Here is a 25,021-nt window from a genome sequence, read left to right as displayed (position 1 = left end):
GTGTGTGTGTGCAGGGCCGTTGCTACAAATCCTGGGCCCCTATACAAGAGGTACTGATGGGCCCCCCTGCGCTGAATTGTTGACGGGGGGGGGGGGGGGGGGGGGGTGGAAGGAGCAATTGTTGACGGGGGGGGGGGGTGGAAGGAGCAATTGTTGACAGGGGGGGGGGGGGTGGGAAGGAGCAATTGTTTGACGGGGGGGGGGGGGGCTGGTAGTTTTTTTTTTAAATTATTATTATTATTTTTATTTATTTTATTTTATTGCCATGGGCCCCCCCTGGGCTGTGGGCCCCTAGAATCATCACCTTTCACCCCTTTACGACGGCCCTGTGTGTGTGTGTGTGTGTGTGTGTGTGTGTGTGTGTGTGTGTGTGTGTGTGTGTGTGTGTGTGTGTGTGTGTGTGTGTGTGTGTGTGTGTGTGTGTGTGTGTGTGTGTGTGTTGCCCTGCAGTTGGACGACTTTGTCTGTGCCCCTTTGCCGTCGCATTCAAGGCCGAGCCAAGTGATGGATGTGTCAGTAGGGCCTGTGAGACATCACATCTCTCTTCTCTTTTACTTTGTTATTTCCAAGACAGAAACCACATGTCTACCTATTATCTATGTTGAATGATGTAATAAAGTTTCAACTTAACACAACCTACACCCCTCTACATGAGTTGTTTCTGTTCACACACACACAATGGATTTAAAAGAACGGCTTCCACAGCGGGCATCAGATGGGACCACTTAACAGAATGGACTGTCAGATATGAGTTATAGATAGCCCCTTATAGATAGCCCTGGCACTTGTGGTCTCGATTTGAGGGCCACGTCTTTTAATCATTGACCTTTGCCCTCCGTGGACCCTGGAGCAAACCTCAGTTCCTCTCTTTCTCAACACGACAGGCTGATAGAGGGGTGTTTTGAGACGGACTGACAAGCAGGGGAATGTAGGGAAGATATATGTGTGTGTAAATTGTACATATATATATAGATATAGATATAGATAGATATATATAGCTAGATATATTTTACAGTGAAGATCTAAGTAAATTTGCCTTAATGTGTTTGTGTGAGTGTGTTTTTGTGCATGTATGTGTGTGTTAGTGTGAATATGTTCTTCAGTGTGTGTGTGTGCATGCGCGCACGCGTTTGTGTGTGTGTGTGTGTGTGTGTGTGTGTGTGTGTGTGTGTGTGTGTGTGTGTGTGTGTGTGTGTGTGCATTTGTACACATGGGTAGGTTATATGTGTGCTGTGTTTATTGTAGCATTTACAATTATATTACATAAAATAAATAATAATACCGAATAAATAATAATAGAAAATAATCAAATGATTCATGAAGATTTACAAAAAAAATTGTTTTGATAAACAATTAGATTTCGCAATATATTTTTTCTGTTTTTTTTATTTATTTCGAGGAGAATGACTATTTTTGTGCGTGGATACCATCATATTTTACTGCCTTCCCACACGAGAAAGATGCCAAAATATGTATCCTGCTTTCAAATGGTCAGGACTTACAATACTTATGCCTTACAATGTATGTAGGGATTTTGCATGGTCGATAGTTTTTTAACATTCCTGTACACAGGCTGTTAACTGCTTTCTTTTCCAACCACGGCCTGCACTCCTTACACGTTTGTTTAACGTCAGCGTCCTCTGCTGGCGGCACGGTGTACTATATGCGGGCGGAGCAACGTAGTCTTCCTACGGATCCATTGGAATTCACTGTCCGCTATTCAGCTCGGACTGAAGGAGGGAGGAAAGCGGCAAAGACGAGCAGATGTTAACTGGACTACAAAAGAGAACAAGCTGTAGTTAAGGCGGAAAACCTTCGATTCGTCTAATATGTGGCAGCCTGCGTCGGAGCGATTGCAGGTAAGCTACGGGTGTGTGTATTGCAGACACAGAGAGAGCGAGAGAGAGAAAGCAGTGGCAGAGAAACGTTTCATAGCTGTGTTCCCAGCAGTTGCAACCTACCGCTTTGGGTCTAGCCTGTAGACTTGCTCCGTTTGTTGCAGAATATAAAAATAGGCTACACGGCCTACCTTTGTACAAAGAGACTCCCTTTGTTAGTGTGCGCCAAACCTAGGGAATCCCAGCTCAGTGCAAGAAAACAATCGCTTTGCATGGTCTGAATTTACGTCTCTCCTGCTGCCACCCTGATTATTTCAATCACTCGAAAGTGTGCTACGTTAATGCGTTAAGGCTATGGTAGGGTTCCAATGCATGCAACTGTAGGCCTATTACATTTCAGATCCCCCGTTTGAAATGCATATGGTGAATTCATGTACCCTGAATCGATTTTTTTGGGGGACACATGCCTGGTTAATCACCCTTAAAGTCCACATCGTATATAACCTGTGAAAGTCATAGGCCTAAGGGCAGCGGTAGGCCCTGCATCTGTTGTCAAATGTTGTTGGCCTGTTGATGGGCCTATTAAGCGATCAAGGCTAAAAAGGCCCTTTTTGTGTTTTTATTTTTTTTATAATTCTGCTGGAATATGGCCAAAATTCCATTAACCCACACCGTGACGCCAATGACCTGTTTGGAAATAATAATAAAAAAATGTTAATGACACGTAGTTTGATCTCCAGGGGCGAGGGGCAAGCCGTGCACCGAGCCCGGCTTCACGTCCTCTCAGGCGTAATGCTATCCAGATGTCAGGGTGTCGACTGCTTGCCAAGTGAACTTGCACAATCTACACTTGGGGTCTTGCCCAGGCGTCAAGAAGATAGAATCGCATAAAAAAAACTCTTGGAAAATCCACAGATTCAAGTGACTGTAGTTTACACTTGACTACATCGCGCTAAACGCTGCGTTTAGCTGCAACTTAATTTCCAATGGAATGTGTGAATAGGCCAATTATTTCCGTTTTATGTTTCGAATTTTAACAATATCAAGCATCGGTAACATCCTCCTTTCAATATTTTCCACTATAAGTGATTCAAGGCTTAAAAGCAACCACGCCATTATTTGTGGGCCCTTTCTTCAGTCAGTGTGGGGTCCCTACCCTACCCTTTGCAGGGCCTCCTCCTAATCCATTCACTTCAAAAATGTTACGAAAGATGTTGACATGTTGCTCTTGCTCAGTGCTGCGGTGTGGACAACGTCGAGCTAGCGCCGTTCTCTGTGAGAATGATGGAGCACAAATGAACAACTCTTGAAAATAGCAGACCACCTCAAAAATGTTGTTTATTGTTTCGTTTTTGGCATATTGTGTTTATAGACTACACCAAGACTCTGGAATCCTTCATAAATGTTCAGGCTGAATAGTTTTTTCACCCCCCAAATACTATATTATTTGACCTCTTATTTTAATAGGTTCCAATTGATAGCAACTGAGAGCAGCCATATTGCATATGCAAGACAGGAGACTGAGTTTTGTTGCCACAGAAGTGAATGGGCCATATCTATTTTTTTGGTCGTCATGGCAACAAGCATCCACTGTGAACCCTTTCAACAGACGTTGTCAGGCTTCACCTTTCTGTACCAGAAATGGCATTTGGATATTGCCTACTTGTCTTATCTGTGTTCTTTTTAGTCTTATTTAACCATGGCGTCTTCTCTACAGTTTTCTCTCCTGTTTCCATAGCAACGAGAGAGACTATCATCCCCCCTCTGTTTTGTCGGGGGCTACCTATTGCTTCACGTCTCATTTTTATAATGACAGTATTAAATGTCTACAAATAGAATGTACTGGGAAAACAGGAAGTGTTGATGTAGGATTGCCTGTGCTCTCTTTTCGGCTTATGTCTATACATCACCACCACCACCACCACCACCACCACCACTACAGCCTGTCTGTATCTTCCTCTCCTCCACCCCTCCTCCTTCTTCTCTCTGACCACATCCCTCAATCAGTCTGAGAGGCCCGGGCTCCCTGGCACTTAGCAACTGTATCAGTTCAAATGATTGCACAATGTGTGCTGGTTCACAGTCAGACAGACAGACAGACAGGGAGACGCAGACAGAGACCGAAGCATGCAGACAGATGGAAGTCCAAGGTTCCTCTTTTAACATCTCCTTCGGTCGGCAGTTTGTTCTGAGACAGAGGAGCTGTTTTTGCCCTGTGTGTGTGAACCTACAGACAAAGGGACCCGTTTCTCTGTACAGAAATAGCCAGCTGAGGGAAAGCATCAAACCGCCACCCCGGGTCTATCTCAGTTGACTGTCATGTATACATGTGTCTGCTTGTCTGTCTGTGTCTCTCTGTCCTGGTTGGTTTTGCTCTATTTTCATTTGTTTAGTTTCACCGGCCCTCTTTGACTTCTGGTGTTGTCTCCACATTGGTCGGCTGAGTTATTTTATTTTTTTTCTTGTCTTTCTCTTCTTTCGTCTGTCTCTGTTGGTCTTTGAGGGCAGACGGTGACCTCTTTGACATCAGGTACCAATGAGAAGGGCTGGAATAGTGTTTTCATGATTACTTTGGGCTTCTACCAGTGCAGGGGCATACAGGGCTTCTCTGAAGGCTGTTGGTTTTGGCTCTGAATCCATAACACATTTACATATTGGTATAATGCAACAGTTTGAACCATTTTTTGTTGTTTAAACTTTTGAAACTACTTAAAAACGTGTTTTGTTTTTATTGTTTCAGACATGGGGAAATTGTTAATTTTGTTGGATATAATATGATGGGGTCGTGCCATTTGGTTCCATCAACAAATTCATGATCAAGTGGATTTAGATGTTCTCAGACAGCTTATTTTCAGTGTTTTTCCTGACTGCGCTTTTTATGTGTTGCTAAAATGGAGAAGCCAAGCTGCTCTTCCATGTCATTTGCCGGCAGATTGGATGTGTTCGGCTGTTGTGTTCTGCTCTCGTGTGGGCTCTTTAAAGATGTGGGGGTGGGTAAGCTGTTTGCGTCAAAGAGCTGGTGATTATTTTATTGCGAGCCGGAGATTGCCACCCCCAGGATCTGTTTGGGAAGTTTCTGTTTCATCTGGGCCCTTTTCCTGCCAACCCACCAATCACAGCTTCCCATCTTCTAACATCCCATTTGTGACATGGCTTACCCTCCAATCAAATGTCTGAAGAAGCGAGCTTGTCCTCCTCTTCAGGGTCTGGCCCCTGAGACCTCCTACAGCCCGCGTCAGGGTGTGTAGACCATTCAGACATGTTTCCTCTTGTAAACTTGAGGATCGGAGTAGGGGCAGGCAGTGAAAACACATAAGGACTTCCCTGCCGTGTAGCTGCCGCCCATGCCTCAAGCATGCCATGACCTTGGTTGGGTTGTACATATTGGTTGTACATTTCTTAATGGTCTGTGTCCATCCTTTTACACATACGTTTATATGGGCACAATCATTTAGACCTACACTGTTTTATTTGGCAGGTCCTGCACTTTTTATATTTGTATAATGAATAATGACCAAGTCGCGGTCCAAGACTAAATAAAGAGATGGCCCTGCCTCCTCCTCTTCGTCTGTATAAATGTCAACGTGCAGTGCAGCACAGAACTGGGTTACTGCTCCTAAAAAGACAAGTGTGGACATCATGTTTCCCTAGAGATGTCAGTTGAGTTGAGCAAAGACAATAATAATAGTCTGGAATGTGTAAAGTTTCCCAAAAATTGCATGAAAAGCAAACTTTTCTTTGCCTAGAATGCAACTTGTCTTCATAGGCAGACTAATAAATCTTAGCGGTTTGCTTGGACATAGTTTTGCTTGGCCTTTCACATCTACTCTTGAGGGAATGTTGTGTCTTGTTGTGGATGCTAGCGTTTAGAAAGAATGTTGCCTCCTGTTGTTTGGAGGGGATTGGGACAACAGTAGTCTGTTCTTTCCATCCATCCATATTTAACTAAGAAACAACAAGCAACATCTGCTACCGTACTCAAAAGTTATGGGTTCCGTAGTTACCTATTCTGATTCCCTAGAAAACTTGCCAGTCTTTTGACAGTTGCTTAACAGTGACAATTTTTGTTTCTAATTTTATTTTATTTATTTGTTAGTTGTCAAACCAGTATTTTCGGTTTGGCTCGCCATTGATACCAGTTGCGGCTGAGTTACAGCACATACCTATTCCCAGAAAGACAAGCAGTTAATGAAGCAAGTTATTTATTTCTCTTGCAAGTTGCAGGAGAGGGAATACCCTTTGAGGTGATTAGAACGGTGCAATGTCCTCTTGGTAAAGAACCAGGATTACAAATGAAAAACGCAGGCGGCAGGGACTGGGGAGCCTTGTCTTCCCATACCAACGCTTGGCAGATGTACCACATCTGGAACACAGCTTTGACCACTCTTTTATCTCGATGGTTCATCCATGTGTGTCTGGGAGTCTGCGTGTGTGCGTGAAAGTACAAAGTAAGTTTGTGTGAGGAGGACACATGTGCACTCATCAGGGTAATGTAACAACATCCGCATACCATTTGTTTGTTGTTTGGTTGTACATGAGGAACAGGAAGGGGCTTCGGCCATAATGATGCCATCTTTTTGTTATTTTTTGGATAGTACAAGAAATGCAAATAGTTGACATTAGCTTACCAGACTAAAGTCTAATGTGTATTATTAGCTAACATTTTCCTTTTTATCTGTCTAATAGAGTTGATTTGTGTCCTTCCAAGTAATGCATTTTATGTTTCTTGCTGATTCTTGGTTGTGATTGAAGGCAAATGACATTTAAAAGTCTGGATGGCTGGTGGGTTGTCCTGGTGGGTGGGGTGGTATGGTATCTGCCAACAACTTAGCTTCTGCTTGACTTTACCGTGAGATTGACCCGAGACCCTACTCCCATGCAGAAAGTTCTCACTTCAGCGTCTGAAAAATGTGTATTCGCCGTCTGTGACCTGTTAGAGTCATCAGTCCCCCCCATAACAGCTGTCATGTCTGAATGTCAACCTTCATAATCAGATGTAATGTCTCAAACTCAAAGGTTAGCTTACGATCAAGGGCGGTAATACTGCATTTAAGATGAATGTAAACATAGTCCTTGTGTTTGTGTTGTCGTTTTCATCATTTCATAGTTCTAATACATAACTTTTACCATTCAAAGTTGGATGAAGCTTTTAAAATGGCGGATGATCTGTTAATAATGGTTACATTTTGATATTCTCCAATAAAAACTAAAATATACAATATGTAGTTATATTTGCCTAAATGGACATTCCAGTCTCCAGTGATTTTCTGTTAAAAGGAGCAGTACTTTGAATACTAGTTATATCATTTTGATAATTTCGAGGCCACGTTCTCATTATTCTGTCTCTCTTTAGGCTCGAGATCTGGAAGGAATTTGGTCTGTTTGACAAATGTGGAAAAGTAGGGCCATGTTTTGACAGGTTTTGTATTGCAGTTAAATCTAAAAATTGTATCCCTAGAGGAATCACAATGTTGCGTGTATTTAAACGAACTTGACTAAGACTGGAACATTCCTTGATATCACATGTAGATATTTTATGAAGATAAACAACTCAACTCAACATTGCACTGCATATAATCAAATTGGGCTATCGGTGTATGTAAGGAAGAGGATAACACGTGAATATATATCTGAATGTGCTTTTTCCTAATCTTGCAGGACCAATGTTACTGACTTGTTGTTTTAACCCTGTACTTCTAGAGTGAGGGAGAAACCAGATCTTGCTCTAGCAGGCATATAGGGGAAGCCTTCTACATTTCAAGACGTCTGCCTGGCTATTAACTGATTGTCTGCTACATCGGAAAGATGTGACCATTGTTTTCAAATGGCCCCTCTGAAAACCTCCAGTGTTGGATCTGGTGTTTGGAATTCAGGCATGAAAGCCGTATCAACACTGACACAGGATCCAAGACAGTTCTGCTGTGTAGTGGAGTGTAACTTTCAGAAACACATGTCGCATTAAAGAATGAAATCCATCCAGGGATGTTGGCAAACGGTCCAGATGTGTACCAAACAGTGGAGATATATACTTTCAGGGGCTTCTTTTTTGCTGCCTCAAACGTTATTATCCTGACAAGTATAGGGATGGTAAAACTGTATGGGAAAATTCTTAATAAAAGTGTGATAAACCTCAAGCCAAATAAATAATTCTGGAAGTCAGTGGATAGACTGCCCCCACATTTGTCAAAATGTTGGTTCATAAGTTCAGATTCTGAGGTGCTCATTCTTTCTAAAACAACAAATGGAGCTACCAACCACAGTATATTTATGAGTAGAAGTCTTGCATTTAGTTTACGCGATAACATCAACAATAAAAAATAATAGCTATTTATATCGAGGGTATCCAATTGTTTCAAGGCTTGCCTCCAGGTTACATTCCCCAAAGAGTTTGTAAAGCAATTTGTGTCCTACAGACCAGAAAACCACAACTACACAGCCACAATTACTGATACATTGCCACCATTTTACTAAATGCGGTTTTGGACAAACCACCACTACATCTTGCACTTTTTTTTTCAAAACGCCACCAGAGAAGAAGAAAGAAATGATGTGTCTGTGACGATGGGCAAAAGTTGTTAATTGAACGAGTGTTTTTGTTTTCTTGTGGATGCCTCCGGCACCATCCAAAATCTTTTAAATGTACGTACAAATAAACCATTCTTTACAGAATGCATAATTAAACACAAATCAAAAATTGTATTCAGTTGGTTGGATGCCAGTATCCCTGTACAGTAGTCGTTCCCTCTTGGTAGGGGGTACACAGGGGCTGTATCACTGTCCCTGCACCCCCACCACCACCACCACCAAACCGCCTCCGCGACCGCAGGAATGTGTTGCGCTGCGTGGAGGCCGTAAAGCGCTGACAAGGAGGTCAGCGAGCATTACACACATGTGGCTTTACTTTCACAACTTCTTAGCCCTGTTAACTCCTCTTCTGCCCTCCTTTTGTGTTTTCCATCCTCCCACTGTGCCTCCTCACACACACACGCACACCTTACTGTTCTACTCCACTGCCACCCTTGCTCCCACTCACTGTCTCTCCTCTAACCTCCACCTTTTCCCCTCCCTTTTTATTCGTACTGTTTCTCTAAATGGTTTTTTACGGTGAATGTGTATGCTGCCCTCTGCACCACTTTTAAAATAATTAAATAATTTAATTGAGATGCGTCTCCCTAATTAAGAACCGTGAAGCAATAGGTTCTTTGTGAACAAATTGAGACTAGTTTTTTCAACCACATAGGTTTTACTTGAGGTTAACTTTGACCAAATAAAGGTAGTCAATCCCTTAAATTCTTCCCATACCAGCAGGTGCCACCGACATCAGAAAGCTACATCAGCCCCTTAACCTTGACCCAACCATCCATTTTAAATGCTTTCCGCGGCTGTGACTTCCCCGCCGCCGTTCACTACGCAAGCCAGTCCCACGACCATTGGACCCGGCAGACATACCAGAGGCCTTTTTAATTTCTGCTGAAGCTGTGAAAGTCCAGATTTCATTAGCCGCTGCTCAGTTTTGTCTTGGTTATTCAGCGGAAGCCCAGAAATTCCTCCGCCTTGCGTCTAGCCGGGGCCAGACTGAACATGTGGTTGTGCTTGGCCACTTGGAGCTATAGGACCTGCTACTCTACACGGGGCCGGCCGCCCACAGGCCCACACCTCCTGTTGTCATTGCACTTCTTACGCCAAGCTCCCTTTCATGTGCTCTCCAAGTGCAACCCATGGATTATGTTGGGCTTGGACTCTACACGTGGACATCACTTGTATTATTGTTATTTGAGTGGGAAACTGGCACCGCTTCTACTACTAGAAACGGCCCCATTCCAAAAACTCTTCTCCCAATAAACTGCTCTAGATCCAATGGTGCTAGGCGGAAACTCTGAAAGGATGATTAGCTATTTCACGCATTTATTGACGTGTACATCTCTCATGCAAGTTCCGGTTTCCTGTGCGCGCCCTCAAAGTTGCTCAATGTTTTCCCAGGTCCGAAATAACACAAACCACTCCTTCTTTTTCATTGTCTTCCGGACACGATTCACATGTTTCCAGACTTAGTTGTGTTCTTTTCCAGAGCTGTTAAGCCACCCACAAGCTATTCTCGGGCTGCCCGGATTGACCTTCAGACCGTAGTTTAAACTCAACTCTGTCTTGTGTCCCTTAGCACTTCCAGACCATGCTGAAGACCAAGCTGAATGTGCTGACGCTGAGGAAGGAGCCGTTGCCCACGGTGATCTTCCATGAACCCGAGGCCATCGAGCTGTGCTCCACCAATCCGCACGCGAAGAGCAGGACTCACGCCGGATACAAGGTAGTATGCGCCGATATTTCATTGCCAATGAAAACTGTTTTTACATTTGTTGATTGCTTTTAATTGCCTAAAATGGTTGTCTGTTTCTATAAACTCATTTGTGTACAACCTTATCTACCAAAGTTTGAGTCTTGAGGTTTAGCCAATGAGTTGTTTGAGTCACAGATTGCTTAATACTAAAACCGACACTTACAGGGCAACACATTCGCTTTGCTTAATGATTATTTTGGTGTGTGAGGGAACGAGGGAGTCTTCCGATGTGTGACTTTGAGAGCGTTATTCATTTTGTTTACAATCAAACCAGACATGCTCCAATAAAAGAAAATAGATTGTGTTGCATTGCAATACAGATATGTAGCCCAAGTGCAACCAACGCTGTTGGGTTATGATGTCTGTGTGGTTGAATCACTGTGTTAACAATTAACATATCGAACACAAACACACAACATGCGCATATGCATGGGCACAGATTGGTCTGAAACATCAGCAGCACTTCCTCAAAGATCCAGTGGTCCACCTCTAAAAATGTAGATGTGGTACTCAGTCAGCCACTGTTGAGTGAGAGTCCTTAGGTGGGGTTTTACCGTCAGAAAGAGTATAGACTTTGCTGTGGTGGATGTCTCTGGTTAGAAAGAAACATCTACTGAATCAACATGTATGGAGTTCATTGACATTTCAGCATTACATTTACTCATGACATGGTCAGGTTTTATTCTGGCTATACAGTATCTTTGGTGCAAGGGAATGGAAAAGACAATCGTTTATTTTATTTTTTATGTATGCTCCACCTTTATTTGTGCATGACCATACACTGGTTTCATCATGTCTTGAGTTTTGAAATGATCCATCTATTCATTTTAGTTCCTCATTTGATCTTCGAAAAATTCCAGTATTACGATTGCACTGACCTTTTCACCATTTTGGGTTTACACTATTTGCATTTTACATGCACATGGCCAATCATTATAATTGTATCATGATCTCTACTTCCTGGACATCAGTGAGGGATGTGCATTCCCATTACACAAAGGAACATGTCGTAGCCCCCGTCCACACGGAGCCGATTTTTTAGTGAAACCGCATAAGTCTTGTGCGTTTCGGCCGACCGTCCAGGCGGAGCCGGTGAATCCGGTGCCCGAAACCGCACATTTCTGAAACAACCCTCGGAGGTGGTTTCAAATCTATCCGGACCTATGTGGTTTCGTGTTAGGATTCGTGTGGACGCCTGAAAAGCAAACAATGACGTCATTCGGCCCCCACCAGCTGGGGGACGTCAGAGTTGCATTGAATTTTAGTTTTTATTATTGTAGCTTTAAATAAAGCCCCTTGATGAATTTAATTACTAACTGTACATTAAAAAGTATTTCTGCTCAATTTAAAAGGTTGAATCTCCACATGACTGAATGTTTGTATGCAGCGCGCAGGCTGTATGCGCGCAGGCTTGATGCGCTCCACTTTCTCTGTGGAGTACCAGTGCCTTGAATATTTACTACAACGTTTCTACAGCTCGATGTGGTTTCGCAATGACACCGTCTTTACGGAGATATTCCTGAACCGCAGAAAACGAAATCGGATAGTTTTCGCCCGTTTCGGCTCTGTGTGGACGGGGCCTTAGTAGGTAATGCATGGGACTCTGATCTATCCCATGGTTTACAAATGTGCTATTGACGTAACAAAGAAGTTCAATTGCATGGGGCTAACCTTTTTGTGGCTACCCCTGCCAGGTTTCCACGTCCCATGTACCTCTCATATCTCCCTATATGTTAATGTTACTTTATGTGTTGATTTTATCTTTTAGTACATACTTGTCGTTTAAGTACGCTTTAACCATTCAATAAATGAAATAAGAGGCGTGGATTTATTAGGGTGTGCTCTATTGGTGTCCACTGGTGTGTTTATCAATACAATTTTAGCACCTAAACGGTATAAAATAAATTTGCCATTTCTCACACGTCCTTGAAACACAGAATCACTTGGGTTAATAACCAACCCCATATCTCAGAATATCTCAATATTCCCTTTCATGTTACTCATGTTAATAACCATTTGTGTGTGCACTGCTTCCTCCATTCCACTTTAACCGTTTTCAAACTGACCCAGATTGGCTGCTCACCCCACTCTGACTTCCTCCCTCCCTCTCTCCCTGGTGTGCCTTCTCCAGCTGTAAACCTCCTCATTGACAGGCAGGCAGGCAGGCAGGCAGGCAGGCAGGCAAGCAGATGAAAAGCTTGACTGAGTCTTGCTGTCCCCTTGCCAAAGCTAACAGCTAACATGGATGAAAGGCCACTTCTCACAGCCCTGCTTGGTCCATTGCCACCATAGAGGCCTTCCATTGAGCAGCTATTGGGATGGAAAATGAAGTCTAATTGTTAGTTTCCGGTTCAGTTAAATGTTCTATGTATATACTTACTACAAATGGACAACGATGGTGCTACACAAAGATTTAATGCGCAATTCAGTTGTTGAGGGGTTTCCTGGAAGAGACTTAAGAGGATTTTTGTGAAAGGTTGACGTTAGGCTGTTAGGAGCTACGTGGCTCGTTCCACCATCCACAGTAGCTACGCATGAAAAGAGTAGACCCAAAATTGCTTCCACGCAGCAAAGGTAGGTCCCAGATGCCATTCATTAGCAGACCTTTGAGGGCAGGATGATTAATCCAACGTGCTTGGGTGCAGATCTCGCCACTACCCTGAATAACTCTGGTGACCTGATCTGCTACAGGGAGCCAGCGGCGGGAGAAGTAGGGTGGCGTGACACTTGCATGCTCAAGTCGCTTGAACACCTGGTGAGCTTGCTTCCCTCAGAATGATGAATGATTATGAAGCGGACGTTAGCAGTAGCACCCACTGGTAAACCTGGCAGGGAAGCTGCATGAGCCTGGCCGTGAGATGTCAAACCACGTAGCGGTGCCAAAACCGTCCTGACGGGAAGCACCTTATCTCCCTGCTAAGAGCGAATTCTAAAGGTCAGTGGGAGAATGAAGCAACGTGGTAGCAAAAGTTAGGTGGTTATCAATCATTACCCCCATTTGACTCCATGACTGGGAAAACACAGCTGGTGTCGACGAGCTCTTGTCTCAAACAGACTGGTAGACAGACACACTGAAGTCTTTTTCCCCATTGATTGATGAAGCCAGTGAGGACGTGAGACAAAGAAAGGGCTAAGAAGAGACCCTACAGGCACTTCTGATTGAAGTAATATATATTTTTAAATGGAATGCTATGGTTAGGGTTAGTTGATACAAAACATGCATGTAGAAGCAGTTTGGCTTGGAGGAAGCTGAAGTGAGGCTATTATATTGATACACACAATGTGTGCTTCCTTTTTCCAGTGTAGATATGTAAGTGTGAGCTCTGTCATCATAGCCTTGTGCAATTTCCTTTTATGCTACAAAGACGATTCTAATCACTTTATTGGAAAGCATTGTTGTTTTTTTAGGGATCATTCCTATTACGTGCTCATCTCCTCTGCTCATATTCTGTGCTCATCTCCTCTGATGTTTTCTCTAATTGCAGGCATTTTAATTCTGTGCCTCCAATTCTTAAAAAAATTGTAGACTAACCCAAGATGCGCGGTGTGTGTGTGTGTGTGTGTGTGTGTGTGTGTGTGTGTGTGTAGGTGTGTGTGTGTGCTCGTGACAGGCCCCGCTTGCATATTGCCTTTGATTTAACGTGTCTAATTATCGGGCTCGAATAGACCTACCCTAGATTACATAACGGCACATTGGTAACGCTGGCGGCCCACTGAGTGTTGCCATGGTGATGGAGTGGCGCATAAAAGAGAGGCCGTGCTCCCCGGCTGGCACTGGGCTCTCCCCCCCCCCCCCCCCGTGTTCAGATTGACGAGTGTTTATGCTATGCGCATGAGCCTGCTCTGGAGTAGGACAGGGCTCTCTGGGCCACCGAGTGCTGACACGATCACTAGCCTTTGTCTTATGTATCCATGTCCTACAATGTGTTGGAGGATACCCCTGCAAATGGACGCCCATTGATAGGTAAATGGATGTCCTCATTGTCCTGTGTCGGACACCCCTTATTTGTGAGTTGGGAATGGCCACTGATTTTGAACTAATTGTAGATCGTTGTTTGCTGGCTTGTCTGGTTTGGCGTTGAAATGCCTGATTGGTTTCCAGACGTGCCATGGTATGTTTTGGTTCAATTGGCATAAGAAAGCCGGTCTTGGCAGGGCCTTGTCTTATCTGCTACGCTGGTGTGTGTGTGTGTGTGTGTGTGTGTGTGTGTGTGTGTGTGTGTGTGTGTGTGTGTGTGTGTGTGTGTGTGTGTGTGTGTGTGTGTGTGTGTGTGTGTGTGTGTGTGTGTGTGTGTGTGTGTCTTCTTCTGGGCGGCGGTTTATTTTTAGGTCTTTCTTTGTGCAAGAGTGGGTTAAGCTTCTTGGACACTTTATTACACTTTATATATTAATAACCCTGTGGTGTAGCCCATTTCATATACAACATTGCTCAATATAATGCCCATGAACATTGTTTTGCTATGAAGCAAAGTGGAAACCGGGGGTTCACTTAGACTTAAATTGGAAGTTCATTGAATAAAAATCCCATTCTCTCTATAGCGGTTTCTCCTTTCTGGGCTACTTTAGAAACACGACGGGGAACATGGAGGGCTGCTTCTTAGAGGACTTGCTCCCTTTTTAGATATAAAGGGCAAAGGTAACGAAAACCCAAGGATTCTTATATTCATGGAGTTATACAAAATTCGACCTACTGCACCTTTAAATCAATCGATTGTTCCAAGCTTATCTTGGCTTTATGTAGCTTGCGATCCCCAGAGAGGCTAATCGTCTGGGTAGTCTTAGCTGCTGTTATAGAAGAAGTACTAAGCCACACGTAGTACTTATTCTGTCAGAGGTAGTGGTGGAGAGGGGATACTGCATCAGACTCTTCTGGAAGGTTCCGTGAATGGTCCTTTTTTACACACACCAAGGTATTTCTGTCTTGGGGAATGACTTGAACAGACTACGACTCTGTTATATCACACACACACACACACACACACACTCACACTCTCTGGCTACGTCTTCCTCTTGCGGCACAACACACAGCCACTTTAAACACACAAACACTTTAAACAAACACACACACACACACACACGCATACACGCACACACAGCGGTGGCGGCAGGGAAGAGAGCCAGCTGTACTGTGCTGATTCAATAAGGGCAGAGGAATGTTAACAACCTCCGTAGGAATGCAGCCGTCTCCATCTATCTAGAACTCTGGGGACAGAGGAGCAACAGGACCTCCAGAGTGGGAGCCCCTGGCCGCTGGGGCTAGGGGCTCCACCACTACCACCATGACTGGTGCTACCCTCACATCCCTGGTTCCGCGCACACCCACAACCTTGCATGTCCTTTCAAAACTTTCGTCTATAACATGGCCTGATTATTTTGTTGGAATAGAAAGCATGATCAAATTTAAAAAGAGGGTTTGGAAACTCACTATTTGAGCAGTATTGCAGAAAGGTTGATGTCATGCCTTTTGGGGAATTGAAAGAATTCTGTATGCCCTCATTCTTTTGAAGTAGGAAATTAATTAATTTTTATTTTATAAATAGCACTGATAGCAAAATAGAAACAAATAATATAAAACGATTAAAACATGTTTCCCAAGCCAAAGGGGTTGACACTAGTATGTGGGAGAGTACATAGTTATCTTCTTTCATTCCTTAAAAGAAGATGTAGGTTGTCTCCAGATAGAGAACGTGCTGGTCCCCTACCTCCCCCATACTTTCCCTCCCAGAATCCTCTGCTGGTGCGCAGTACCTCCTCCATCTTCAGGCCCTGGTTCTCATGCCACCTCCTCCACCTCTTTCTCCTCATCCCTCTCTTCCTTTCTCTGCTAGGAAAACCATCTGTTTAGTAAAGGGTTAGTCGGAAAACCGAGAACCACCAGCTGTCTGATTGTTCTGTCTGTTCTAAATGTCTTTGTGGAAAGTACAACACACATTCCCAAAATATTCACCTAAACACTTTGCCCATCTTCACACACACACACACACACACACACACACACACACACACACACACACACACACACACACACACACACACACACACACACACACACACACACACACACACACACACACACACACACACACACACAAACATGTCTGCCTGCCAAAATGCCTCTGCATGAGCACATTCAAACGTGCACAGAGGCTCTCCTACACGCAGCTTGAGGGACTGGCCAGGATGTTTCCTTCGTTGTACTTCTCCCTGTCGGCCCACAGAATGCTGAGATGCGGATGTTTTCTCCCCCATGTGTCTCTCCATCGTTCTTTCATTTTCCTCTCTTGCATTTAAACTCTTTCTCTCTGACTCTAAGTGACTAGTTATTTAAAAGCGTGGCCTAGATGTGTGTTTGGAGAATGATGCTGTTGAGGTTTAGAGACGTCCTACTATGCTACAGTGTCAGCGGCACGCTAGACAAAAGAAAATATACTCCATAACCTAACAAATGGTAATGCCGGCCACATGTTTCCCCACACATGCAAATGTTTATCCTTGTTTTTCTCCCCTCTCGCTCGCTCTGTCCCTGTCTTTCCCTCTCTCTCCATCTTCTTCCTCCATCAGTTTCTAGTCCTCATTTAAGCATGCATAAATTCAAAGGATGTTTAATGGTTCAACACATGCGCACACGTATGAAGGCACATGCATACAAACCTGTCTAGTACCTTATGAATTTATTTTATATGAATATGCAAGTGTATCCCTCTGGCTCTCTGTTCCCCTGCTGTGGATAGTGGTTCTCTTTGGCCCTCGGTATAGGTTCCTACTCTCCGGGCCCCTGAGGCCTCCCCTCTTGGCCATATGTCCTACCTCTGCTTGGCTTCACACAGAGCCAACACTGCCAGCCCAACATTATCACAGGTTAGCACTATTAGCAAGTAGCTCAGGGAAAGGATAGGTTGTATGGTGCGGGTTGGAGACAGTGAATGAAATAATGGGAATGGACAACAGGACAGTAAGGGGGAGCAGAGGATGTAAAAGATAAGAAGACAGGAGACCAGACAGGACGAGGTAGGGGGGAGGAACTTGGAGAACAGCCGGAAAAAAAAAAAGAGGGAAGGAGATGAAACACATGGAAAGCTGGACAGAGGAGTGGATTTTGTATATTTCTGGAATGATTTAAGGCCAGCCAGCCAGCCATTATCAAAACTGCAGGCCTCGTGCAGATGGCTAATGTTTAGCCAGCCAGAGCAGCAGACAGACCACTCACTCTGAGCTGGAGTAGGCTAGATGGATGAAGAAGTTCAGCTATTTGACTTTCCAGTGTGAGGTGTAGAAATGCACAAGCCAGAAAATCTAAGTACAATGTTTTGGTCCAAAAACATCCTGATCTTTACCCCTCATCAGCGGTCATAATTCTAATTATTATTGAGCATTGCTGGAAAAGTGAGATTTTTTATTTGTTTTTTTATCTGAGCAACGCGTCCATAATCTTTCCATTGCGGAAAATCGTATTTTGGAGAAAATGTCTTCATCTGCCAAATCTTATATTCACGTCACCATTCATTCAAAAGGGACACACAAACATTGACTCAATGCAGTCAACAAACACCTAACTCAAATATACCGTAACCGACATTCTCTGTCAAACACAGGACAATAAAATAACCTATAATCACTACATAATGCCTGTAGTGCAGGCAGCCACCAAATCCAATCCTCTTTATTTAATCCTGTGTTATTAAGAAGAACAGCACAAACTTGGAGGCGACATGAAAGTGCAGTGGGCCTTAGTGTTGGTCTAATAAAGCCAGACAGGGGGGACCCGGTAGACTGCTACGACAATGTTGGTTCTCTTATTTATTAAGAGTGTAACTCTCCCCGAGGATACTCTGACGTCAACCCCTCGAGAAACAAACGCAAACATGTTTTCTTTCTCTGCAGACCCCACTGTCCTAGACTCTACGTTAGTATAATTCCTTTCCATGCTCTCATAATTGGGCCCTCCTCTCGCTCAACTGTCTCCTCTCTTTGTCCAGAGGAAACCTGTTTAGTTCATTTCATGGTTGCATTGTCTGACGCCAGCAGCAGTCAAAGAGCCCCCAGGAGGCTTTGGGACGGAAATCTCCACAGCGTCTGATGGCTTCAGGTCAAAGGAAGGAGAAGACAGTCTGGCAACAGACGGACACACAGACAGACATGGGGGCTCTAGACCCCAGGATCTTATTCACAGCACTGCCAAACTAAAACTTTTTAATGCAGTTATTCTTTCACTTAATGCTGACCTGGCATGACCTTTTTATTGTATTTATGTCTTGAAATCGGAAGAAATTATGATCAATTATGATTATTTCCAACCCTTAATTCCGCATGGGAGCTGGAGGGTGACTGAGATTGAAAAGGAATACGCACACATGAACAAAAGGTATTTTCCAAGCCCTTAACAGGGAGTGAAACCAAACCCAGATCATTCAGTTTCAACTATGAAAATAAGCAAACAGCGGAATCGGGAAAATAATTCAACCCATAATTCAACATCAAAATAGTAGACACCAAAAAAGTGAATAAACTCAACAGGGTTCATAAGTGGTGTATTCCTTTATCACACGATGAGATGTGCTTGATGCTGCGTCTTGGCATGGCCTTCGGACTGGCTTGCTGTCTGATTAACCGAACGCCTTTTGGCTGTGAGCGGGTGTCGGTGTGGTCGATAGCTAACCGCATGCTGCCAGGCGTAGTGGGCTGGATGATGGATCTGGTGTAGAGGTTTTATGACCCACCTAGCAGCCATGGCTGATTGAGAACAGGCTTGAGGAGCCAGCACATCTCTGACAGAGACTCATTCTTCTTTCCTGTTATGCTAACATTGTTTTTATACATCGGCCCAAACGATGGCAGGGAGAGGGGACGGGAATGGGGTGGTGTATGTTTGGTGTAGCTCTTTTTCTTGCCATACACCAAAGTGCTCAAGCTAGGAAGAAAAGCAACAAAAGAACACAAAACACATGGATGGATAAACTCGCCGTGTCATTGCATGCTACCGGTTGGACTTAACTCAAACTTTGAGACTTGTTGTATTGCTTTTTGTCCAGCATGTAGACTATTAGTGACATGCATATAATGACATTGTGACGTGAGCGTGTATCTCGTGACCATAAAAAGAACGATACCCCTTATTTACTCCTCTTTGGGTGGATAGATGTTGGACGGTCTGGTTTCGTCTGTAGTTTTTAGGAGTCACCACAGCATTCTGAACTCTGTCTGTTTTGTAAGTTCAGTTTGTTTAGGAATGCGTGAAGACAGCCGATGTAAACATATTCCAAAAGAGTCTCAAGAGAGGGACTCATTCATAGAGTGAATGCAACCAGACTCTTCCTTATGAGTGTGTGTCATAGCCATTGATGGGTTAATACAACACTGAGGGCCTCTGGTTTGAGCCTGCATCCTCCCACTGGGTTGTCTCTGGATGCAACATGTCTTCTTCCAAACAAGCGCTCCGCAACGTGCCGTTCTCCAGATGCAGTCTTGATTCAAGCTCCAATGAAATACAACATGAAAAGGTAGTGGAGATTTGCAGGAAATTCCATAACCAATGAAATGCATATGGTGTCTGACCAACGATGTGTTGAGTTTCTGTTCCAGAAACGTCCTGCAAATTAACATTTTGCTAACCAGCTAAAGTATTTTTACTCTCACGCGGTGCTTCTTTACAAATTATGATCGGCTTACAATTTCTTTTTAGAGAAACTATGCACCAAGAAGTCAATGCAAAGGTTGGACACAAAAAGTCCAGCTTAAGAACAGAACATAAACTGTGTGTTGGTCTGGTAGTGTAGCACTTGGCCTGAATTAGAAGTAATTATGAAAAGTGTGTGAAGCCGTTGTCACGCGCACATGCTTTAGAGCTGTGATTATGGAATTAGCCAGCCAGGGTGCCTTTTTTACGTGGATGACGAGAGAATTGAAACATTCATTGTGGCCACTTGTTTCAAGGTCGGTGTGTTTAATTTCTCCCTCTTAATCTTTTCCTTTGTTTGTTGGATTATGTCTGGGCTATTTCAAGTTCCACTGTGGTAACTTTAATACATATTAACACTGCTGGATACAGCCAGCACTTAAACTTAATTACACTGTGGCTAATGGTTCCTCACTGTTCTGTAAGAGAAAAGACATGCAGGCTACCACGTCAAATCCGTACCATGGTGTACCTTCTCTCACGTGCCCTAGATCTGGTATGTGAAGATCAATGAGCTAGTTCCAATTCCTGCCTCAAAGCTGTTGAGGTTTTTACTGTTTTATAATCATCAACATATGACTCTTTGTAAAAGTTGTGCTAAATCCTACACATGACTAACGCTTGACTGAGTGGGTGACTGACCAGGGACACAGTGACTCACCAACAGTTTTTTGTGCAATCCCGTCAAAGATCCTATTCATTCGGTCTTGGCCCGTACGAAGGCAGGTAGACGTGGAGGTTGCAGACTGACCCGACTCGCTTGGAGCAGAGACATTCTTTTTGATCGTGTGATCGTCCAAGTCGTCAAGCAGGATCCATTAGTTTCCTTTTTCACCCCGCTTGATTTCACATTCATTTCTACTTCACAGTCCTCCCTACCAGTATAATGATGAATATACTCTATCACTCGTGATCATTACACTTGTCCTTAAGGTATTCCCCTGCACTATAGTAAACACAGACAGTCAAAGAATTTTGGCTCCTACCTATGTACTTTCATAAAGCCATAAAGAGCACTGTGTGGAGAACTCACACAAATCATCCATTATGCCTGGATCTCTTAAGTCGCAAGCCGGCTTTCATTCACTTAGAATAGATTTGAACTCTTTCTCACTCCTCTTGGCTGCTCTCCATCTTCTCCTCTCCTGCTTCCTGGTCTTCAGTGTGACTACGTATCATTACAATAGTATTCTACAATGTTGGCTTGCATTCACCGTGTTTTCTGTATTTATAGGAATTTGTGGCCAACATATCAGTCTAGGATCTTTTTATATTCAATCCAAAGCAGACAAGAATCTGACTTTCATTTGGCAGGGGACCATCGCCCATGTTCCTTCACGTCGTTCTCCTGCAAGCCTCTCCGCTCACGAGCCTGTTTGTCTGTGTTGTCGTCCTCCCCTCCATCCAGGTGAACTACCTGGGCAAGGTGACCATCACCGGGACCCAGTTCCTGTCGGGCTGCACGGAGTCGGCGGTGATGGGGCTGGTGGAGCGCCGAGGGCGGGCCCCGACGCAAGGCACCAACGCCCTGTTGGAAATCCGGCCCTTCCAGGTGCGCCTCCACCACCTGGACGACCACAACGAGGCCTCTGTAACCATGGACACGTACCAGGTGGCGCGGATAGCCTACTGCACGGCGGACCACGGCGTGCGGCCAAACGTGTTCGCCTGGATCTACCGGGAGATCAGCGACGACCTGTCGTTCCAGATGCACTGCCACGCCGTGGAGTGCCAGAGCAAGCTGGAGGCCAAGAAGCTGGCCCACTCCATGATGGAGGCCTTCCGCAAGACATTCCACAGCATGCGCAGCGACGGACGGATCCACAAGAGCGGCTCCTCGGACGACTTTGCAGAGGATTCCTCCATCGCAGAGGACCTCACCCCTGACGATGGTTGAAGAAGAAGAAGAAGAAGAAGAAGAGCGACCACCCCCCCCCCCCCCCCCATCACCCCCTCCCACACACACACACACACACGCACTACACACACACACACCCACACCCCCCAAACCCAACCCAAACACAAGGGGGGGGTGACTGGATACATATAAGAGACCACCTCTGTCTCTGATTGTCCCTTACACGTTTTCTTTCTTTTAAAGTATCTTAATACGGAGTATGTATGTAAAGGACATGTTTCTATTTTTTTTTAACTCAACTAAATTAAGTGGGCTTTAATGAAACGGGTTTGGCATAAATCATTGCTAATTAGTAGGTAACCCTCCAGTCTAAATGGGACCTTGATGCACAAGCCCGATATAGTATGTCCATAAGAGTTTTGCCTGACTATTACGATTCTGGTCCTCCACCACTGTCCTGTCTCTGACGTAGGTCATGGTTCTTAAGCTTTTTTAGACCGAGACTAGATTACATTTTTTCCTTCTTTTGAGTAAGGGGAAAAATGAAAGAAAGGACAGCGATATGTCTTCCTTAGGGAGACACATAATATACTTTGTCCGTTAGTTTGTCCCGTTTTTAGTCCTGGCTCACATAAAAAAAAAAACATTATATTTTTTTGTAGATTACTACCACAATAGTATATGTGTCCTTATTGTAGAAAATGAGGATGTGGAAAAACGTATTTGGTTGTTGTCACTACGGTACTTTCTAGGTGTCGGTGGATTGTGTTGCCCTCATCTAAAGACCAGAACAGCGGGACTTTTACCTGTGTCTGAGTGCTTTTAAAGGGTTGATAAATAAAAAAATAAGATTTTTAAAATACGGAGAATATGTACAGGGTGTACGTCTAAGAGAAGACATTGCTGATATTTTAGCTAAGTTTTATATGATTGGAAGTACTCATTAGGCCATACGACCGGGCCGACAAACCGAGTCACCTTGATCACTCCCATCTGATGTGGTGTGACTGTGCTAGCCGGTGTCAGGCTGTGTCCCTTGCCTGTCGATACTTGTGCCTCACACTTTATTCTCACTGTAGGTTGGCGTCTCATAGTCGTGTCCCAATCTATCGTGCGAGTGTGTGCGAATGCATCCACACGCGTGCCAACATTTTACAGTATTTGTGTCCAAGTGTATTTGCTTAGTCCCAGTGTGTATGAATGTACACAAGAGTGTTTTGTAGGAGAGGGCCGAGTTTAAAGAAAGAGGGAGGGAGGCCGGGGGAGAAGGCCAAGCTAGGTACGGGGAGGAGGAGCAAACTATGTATGGCCTGATAATGATCAAAGTGTATCAGAGCTGTCCTGCAGCATCCAGTTCTGATGCCTCAGCTGACATTGATTTAACTTTGAAGATGGTACCACGACCAGTTGCCATATATATCATGATTTCCATGATTTTTCTTTTTTTTTATAAACCTTAATTCGGTACGTGAATATGAGATATCACAGAGACGGAAGTTATTTAGGACCCCTAGAACTCAGCCGTCCAACAGAATGCCTGAAGCTTCCTGGCCTCTGCTGAATGTATGATGAGTCCAATGTGCTGCAAGCTCCTCCCCGCCTCTCCAGTTACTCCATTCCTTGATATCTCCTAGCTGGAACAATGGAACATGGTTCTCTGCTGTGGCCACGGCTCAGGCTTTTACACTCACACAAGCAGACAAATGCAACCGAGGGCCTCCACCACATGTGTAGGCTTCTTGACTGCGTCTGGGAGCAATCTCACATAGACTCATTCTCCCCTGGTGCAAAAATTCAACTGAATGACCCGAGTGGCCATTTTGATAGAGGCAGATGAAGGCGCTCAGGTCCAACAGAGCCTCGACCTTCTCCTAGCTTGGCCGTCAAACATGCTGGACTCTCTTAAGTGGGAGAAAAATTGGGTTTGTGACTCGGCAGAATGATCAGATGGCTTTGGTCAGTACATATATAAATATATAAATACATATATATATATATAAATTTACTTTGTATTTGAAACTCACTCAATAAGCTTATGTAAATACAAATGTATCAATTTCCAAATATAGGCTAACAGCATAATTGTTGACAGCTATTTTGAATAAAATGTGGAGAATCAACCATCCTACGATACAGAAACAGTGTTATTAAGCCTACTGTGAATATCTGGCCAGCCTGGTAATTGCTGTGCGTGTGTGTGCGTGTATGGTGTTGGATTACATCATAATGTGCGCGTGTCTGAGGGGTGAGTTATTGTCCGGAGGGGGGGTACATGTGGCGGGGTATCTATACGTGGCCTGCAACTGATGAAGGCCAGAAGGGGAGAGAGCGTTTATAAAACTGTAGATTACTGTGTCCTGTCTGTCTGAACGCTCAGACGTGCTTTAAATGTTTTACAGAAAAAAATGTTACCATAAGTGTTTTCTATACAGTGTTTGCAAAAGATCAAGAAACAATTACATATAAACTATTTACCAAGACCAATTTATAACTGTGTGGATTTATTACCCCCCCCTATCCCCCAATTCACAACTGTATCTGACTTGAACAAACATCATACATCCGTTGTTTGAATACATTATTTTTGACATGCTTGAACATGCTTGATTTCTTTTCTCCCTGATGGAAACTTAATGAGGGCACTTTGGTGAGTCTGGCTGTTGGTGGAAAGATAAATTAAAAACTTGCTGTGATAGTTTGAGACCACAGACCACAGCCTTGACTCGGATCCAAACCACATATCATACAGGACTCGTTTTTCCAGTAGGCCTATAAACAGGTGTGTTGTTAAGCCTCCATTGTTGCCAAATTCTGGTTACACTAAAACCATCTAAACAAAAAATATTTAAGCATATTTTCCTAAAAAATGTAAACATATCAAAAAAAACGTAGGCCTCTTTTCCCGGTTCTCTTTTCTCTTTGTATCATGTATGTGCACGTCAGCATTTGAAGTGTTTTCACTTCCAGTAGTTTATCCTGTCATGATGTTCTATTCTTCCTAGCTTGCCTTTGGCATGTCTTCATTTATTAGCGTTTTAAATGTCATATTTTAGACCAGTCACCTCCTTCTTTTCATCTCAGTGTGCTCATGCCACTAATATGGTAATTACTACACCCCATCATTTTGAAGGTCTGAGCTCACACATTTGCAGGCAAAATGGATGCTACACATTTGCTTTAGATGTGTAGAATGAGAACAGTGCCTCCCTCTGGCAGGAAGACTACAACAACTTAAACTTCATCAACTTAAATAATAATCTTTAAGTTGATAATAACAAACATTTATCAATCAACAAATCACAGATGTCTTGATTTTA

At 43.9% G+C, this 25,021-nt stretch overlaps 1 protein-coding gene across 1 annotated transcript; it reads left to right on the top strand.

Moving 5' to 3' along the window:
* Window positions 1-1,683: 1,683 nt before the first annotated feature.
* pid1 (phosphotyrosine interaction domain containing 1) lies at window positions 1,684-25,021 on the top strand. The gene is made up of 3 exons (XM_056611105.1): window positions 1,684-1,859; window positions 9,997-10,143; window positions 21,255-25,021. The coding sequence occupies exons 1-3, from the start codon at window positions 1,830-1,832 to the stop codon at window positions 21,741-21,743; spliced, it is 666 nt and encodes a 221-aa protein (XP_056467080.1). The 5' UTR covers window positions 1,684-1,829; the 3' UTR covers window positions 21,744-25,021.

The sequence above is a fragment of the Gadus chalcogrammus genome, chromosome 16 (genome assembly GCF_026213295.1).
Source record: "Gadus chalcogrammus isolate NIFS_2021 chromosome 16, NIFS_Gcha_1.0, whole genome shotgun sequence".
Lineage (NCBI taxonomy): Eukaryota > Metazoa > Chordata > Actinopteri > Gadiformes > Gadidae > Gadus > Gadus chalcogrammus.
The sequence above is the reverse complement of the archived record's forward strand: the minus strand, read 5'-3'. Positions and strand labels throughout refer to the sequence as shown.

What these genes read in the sequence shown, in the direction of transcription:
- pid1 (XM_056611105.1), top strand. Translation starts at nt 1,830, where the DNA reads ATGTGGCAGCCTGCGTCGGAGCGATTGCAG. An exon ending in CTGCGTCGGAGCGATTGCAG is followed by an intron (nt 1,860 to 9,996) that starts GTAAGCTACGGG and finishes TGTGTCCCTTAG; the next exon opens with CACTTCCAGACCATGCTGAA. An exon ending in GGACTCACGCCGGATACAAG is followed by an intron (nt 10,144 to 21,254) that starts GTAGTATGCGCC and finishes CCCTCCATCCAG; the next exon opens with GTGAACTACCTGGGCAAGGT.